At 43.3% G+C, this 5,214-nt stretch overlaps 1 protein-coding gene across 1 annotated transcript in view; it reads left to right on the forward strand.

Annotated features, from left to right (window-relative positions):
* LOC112460022 overlaps positions 1-4,600 on the forward strand; it is a 45,002-nt gene extending 40,402 nt beyond the window's left edge. The window contains exons 5-7 of the mRNA XM_025024437.1: positions 2,468-3,004; positions 3,260-3,646; positions 4,004-4,600. Of these exons, the coding sequence (XP_024880205.1) occupies positions 2,468-3,004; positions 3,260-3,646; positions 4,004-4,180 (1,101 nt within the window). The 3' untranslated portion in view covers positions 4,181-4,600. The remainder of the gene's footprint in view (positions 1-2,467; positions 3,005-3,259; positions 3,647-4,003) is intronic.
* The last annotated feature ends 614 nt before the right edge of the window (positions 4,601-5,214 follow it).

Genomic DNA, 5,214 nt, shown 5'->3' on the forward strand with positions numbered 1-5,214 from the left:
GCCTTCATCAAAAGCCCCCTCGATATCGGTATTGAGAGGGGGGGGAGAGAAGAGGAGCGGTACCCCGCCGCCTCCTCCGAGCTGGCATTATCTAAGTGCACTCTCTTTGAAGATCCCGCTACCCGCCCATCCCCGAACTTTAATGCCGCTCACGGTGGTCTATGATTACCAATTTTCTCTGGCAAACGTTTCCTGCTTGAGTTTCGTAGCCCGACGGCTAATGGCGAACCGCTGTGATGGAGAACCGACGTCTCTCGCATAGATTTGGCTTAATCTGACGATGATGCACGAAGACGTGCCGCCGCGCCGTGCGAGCTCCCCTCTTCGTTTCTCTTTACGTATCTTATGATACTCCTCGGCAACGGTACCTTTTTTAAAAGATTATAAATTATTCCATTTCTCGCGCTTACATTTTATCGCCGTGAGGAGACTTGAAGGTTCGAAAATTTTCCCTTGGCCACGAATTTCTTGCAAAGACAAGGGTTTTTTTTCTAAAAGAAGAATTAAATTTAATATCGTTATCTGACATATACACTTTCATTAATCTTTAATATTAAATTTCAAATAAAATCAGAAATGTAGCGTCAGATTAAAACTGCATGCCTATTACAGTCGTAAAAGCAAATGGAAAAAATTTTACTATTTTTTACATTCTGCAAATTTCATTTAGCCTTATCTTGATGCAAGGATGTTTATCACAAGATTGCTACCAGTTATTTCTGGTAATCGTGACTCAAGATGAAGTGCACAATTTGTGGCATTTGGATATATCAAAATTGCTCTCGTTGGAGAGCATAATTAGAATTTTAAACATGCACCGTCAGGCAAACCTAGGTGCGTTAAAGCACACATGATTTTTGAAAAGTACAAGCGCTCGTATTTCTTTCGGGATAATGGAAAGTTTCGGAAAGGTAATAAATACTTTTCAAGGGGGCTCCGCGCGTGAAATTCGCATTAATTGGGATCGGCAAACATAAATCATCGATGTCAGCGCGATTTCAGACAATAAAAAGCAACAAAATCTGCTTTGAATCCTATTTAGTTTGAAATGTAGAACAGTGATGTTAACAGACGTCGCCTGATATATCAGGATTAGGGCTTAACCGTATTTATAGCGCGGCAGCGGGGCATTTGATTTATTTACTATATATTTTTGCAAAATTCTTTATCGCGAAATCTGGTTTACATTTTACATAAATATGTGTATAAAGGGTTAGAAAGATTACATTGACTTTAATAAAGATTTGGCGATTGTAGCATCCGCTTCTTTACCAAAATAAAATCCGCGATAAAGTTAAATGTATCAGGATGGCGATGAATATACTATATCTTATATATATAGCATATTATATCTTTATTAAAGTTTGGTAAAAAAGCTACAATTTTTACTTCAAGTAACTGTTTTTATTTAAATAATAGTTTAGAAATTGGTTAATCAATTTTTGTTTTACTAAACGTTTATAATTCTGGCGTTTTATAGAAGAATTATGTTCAAAGGCCATAGCAACAGCACCCGATAAACGCGTCGTGAATTTCGCGAACTTGTTGCGATCTCGCGGATTGTTTGATCAGGGTGGCGTGATCGCGATTGATTTACCACTGTTCTACGGATCAGCCGATTGCTGTGCGCAATCACTCTTAAATAATAAATACGTGTAAATCAGGCTCTCGAATCGCGGCTCACAGTGTCGTCAGATAAGCCGGCCGCTCTGCTTTCGAGCGGTGGTGTTACTATTTGCCGAACGATTTCTGAAATCTTGAATTTGCCTGTCAAGACTCCGCGCCACGGCCTGCCTACCTGGAGTGATTAAGTGCGGTGTCGTAAAACTGAGGCGGATGAGAATTCGAGAAGGTGACTAGCGGAAAGCTTTTTGCGCCCGGATAATTGTTGTCTTCGTATCTGACGCTACTAAGGTGCCAGGGATACGCGACGGATTACCGCGTTATTAAAGTGGCGTCTAGTGCCTGATCTTCCCAGCCCGGAGATATATTTGTTCTTATAAATCATCGGCCAGATAAGGTGCGCGTACCGCTTCCTGAGGCGTAAAATTTTCCATAATCTGTCACCTTAATGACGTAACGACGACGGTGACGCTAAACGATATCGCTCTATAGCGCCTCTGCGTCAACAGCCAGCCGACGAGAAATCGATCGTGGGGAGAATTTGTGAATTTACGTAATAAATTCATCCCAGTAGTTTTATTTTCTTTCGAGTATTCTCCTGTTTTCGTATCTTATCTCAAAAGCAAAATGCAAGATAACTGTTCATTGCGCTTACGATGCAACTACGAATTGATAGTCTCTTAATAAAAAGATTTAAAATATATTTTACAAAAAGGCGAAGCAAGAAAACAAAAATATTTTGACAGTCATTATCGACGTCATTATTTATCAATCTTTTATACAGTTAATGCAAGCAAGAAGAGTAAGGTCTTTGAAACAAGATTACGTTGCTTTCCTCTTACAGATGACCCTGCTGTCCCTCTGCCGAGGCGGCAACGACCTGTCGGAAGAAACAAAGAGAAATTTCGAAACGTGGTTGCAGCAACAACAGATAGGTCTCGGTATGAACCCAATAGCACCCACTTCCAACCACCATCATCACACGCAAAGTCCGCAGCCCGACAGCGGCGGCCCGATCCCACCCGGTGGCGGTCCGATCGGGCCGCCGCACCCGGCGCTCCTTCAGTATTCGCACAAGACCAGGATGAGGACCAGTTTCGACTCGGAGCTCGAGCTGCCGCGCCTCCAGCGTTGGTTCGCCGAGAATCAGCATCCGTCGCGCGAACAGATACAGCACTACGTCGCGGAATTGAATTCCCTGGAGTCGCGCCGCGGCAGGAAACCGCTGGACGCAAACAACGTCGTGTACTGGTTCAAGAATGCAAGGGCGGCGCAGAAGAGAGCGAGCATGAACGGCTGCAGTCCGCCTGGACTCAGCCCGAGGGGCGCCAGCATCGTCAGCGAGGACTGCACGGATGAAGAGGAGGACACTAGGCATCAGGTACCCCCTGAAAGAAGAATTAAAACTGTAATTGCAATATTAAAGAGGTGCCGTGGATTATTTAATAGCCTCAAGAAGCGATAACTCTCTCTCCTCGAAATCCTCTCAATAAAAATATTTTTACTAGATGAAAAATAGCAAAAAATAAAAATTGAGGCTTTCAGATTATTCTGCATAAGAGTATATTTCTCGATACTGGCTTGTGGAGTCTACGTAAAATCTCAAAGAGATGAGGTTCTTAACTGCTGCTTTCAGTCGGCATCGGGGTCACCCTGTCCACCGAGCAGTCCACCGGTCGGTCCTCTATCCCTGACTACGAGACCCGAGGATCAGCAGCAGCCACCGACGTCGACTCCATCCTCGGTGAAGCAGGAGGACGCGAGGGTGTCCTCCGGTTCCGAGGACGACGAGACCAGGCACACGGGCCCCATTCCGCCGGGATTCTCCTTGGTGCCCAGTCCCATGTTCGGCCACGGTATAATGTACATGTCGCATTATCTGCCGCCGCGCGGGCCAGCCGGTTGTCCCACCAGTATGCTGGCCGACGAGAGAAGGAAGAGGAACCGGACGTTCATCGATCCCGTGACGGAAGTGCCGAGATTAGAGTATTGGTTTAAGCGGAGCACTCATCCAAGCCACGCGGTACGTATAAATTGATCGTACGTGTTATGTATCGTTGTTATCGCGCTAATTTGTCTCTCTTTCGACGGTGACATTAACGTGTTACGAGAAATTTCTGTGGATTATAATAGCACGTTCGTAGATACAATTACACTCTGAACAAAGTATTTCATTGCACATCAAAGCAATTGTAGCACAGAAAGCGCGTTCTGTTTTATGTGCATTAATAAAACTTCACGAATTATTAAGATTGTTTAAACTTTTTTGCTTGGAATTTTTTTACAACTAACTTTATTGTCGATTAAATATTGCTACTCAGTTTTTTAACTCCTATCTTATGGGAGATTCGTTGAAAAGAATTTTATGATCGGTCCGTAGCTCATTCTGTCGTACACGGAGGAACTGAACAAGATGCCCTATCGCCAGAAGTTTCCGCGTCTGGAGCCAAAGAACGTGCAATTCTGGTTCAAGAACCGCAGGGCCAAGAATAAGCGGCTGAAGATGGCACTGTTCGAGGGCGAGTCGCCGCAACAGCATCCATATCACGCCGACTAGTTAATTTCCTTAAATAACGTTGACTAGGGACAGAAAGCGCGGGTGAGGCGATGCCTTTCGCGGCACGGAAATAAAGGGAAAAAAAATCGTTAACCGACTTGTTACTCCTTACTATCGTTGACACGCGGCTTTAAACGCTTACTTCGGCCGCACATTCATTGTAATTATCACGTAACGATTAATATAAATATTATGGACTTTCATGAGTGTAAATACGAGATGATGTCGAATAAAAGGTATACGTCACGACAAGATAATATTATTAAGCATCTGCCCTTGTGCAAATTGGCGGGGACGTATCGGCATAAAAAAAAAACGATGACGGTATTTCCAGACGATTAATATTTATGGTTAATTTATGTATCGATTAATTATACCTCGATATAAAGGCAATACTGGAAGAGTAGAAATAAATATGGATCGTCTATGAACCTGTACACACATTATATCAATTTATTAGAATTATTTTTCTAATTTTCAAATTTATTACAAGTTTGTTTATCACAAATTAGCATAATATTTTATTTTATTATTTCTGAATCAATTTCCAGGGATACAGCGTACGAAAAATTTTTTTCTCGAAGAATTGCTATCAATTTTACAGCTCGTCATCTCACAAGAAGGACAAATCGAGAGGTAAGAGCTTTAAGAGCGTTATCATATACGTTCGTTCGTTAGTCGCGCAAAGGGCGAGCACAATAAATCGCCAAATGGTGTTTTGCGAGTTTCGTAGAGCCTGCAATAACGTATATACATGCCTAAACGGACAACGATGTGTTCACGCGCGTGTGCATGCAATAGAAGCGCGCACAACGATACTGTCTCTTCAAGTCTACGAATGCACAAAGCGACCGCCCCGACCGAAATCTCGCAGCTAAGATAAGACAGCCGAGCTGTCATCGAGTCAACCCTAACTCAAACGTCACAATAGTCAATGAGTCTTCCTCTAAAAGCGGCCGTTACTATCTGTCTACGGCGCGCTACTCGCGTTCGCGACGTTCGCGAGAGTTTCAGGGACAGTAAGACCGCGGATG

The sequence above is a fragment of the Temnothorax curvispinosus genome, unplaced genomic scaffold (genome assembly GCF_003070985.1).
Source record: "Temnothorax curvispinosus isolate PA1 unplaced genomic scaffold, ASM307098v1 QBEX01010286.1, whole genome shotgun sequence".
NCBI lineage: Eukaryota > Metazoa > Arthropoda > Insecta > Hymenoptera > Formicidae > Temnothorax > Temnothorax curvispinosus.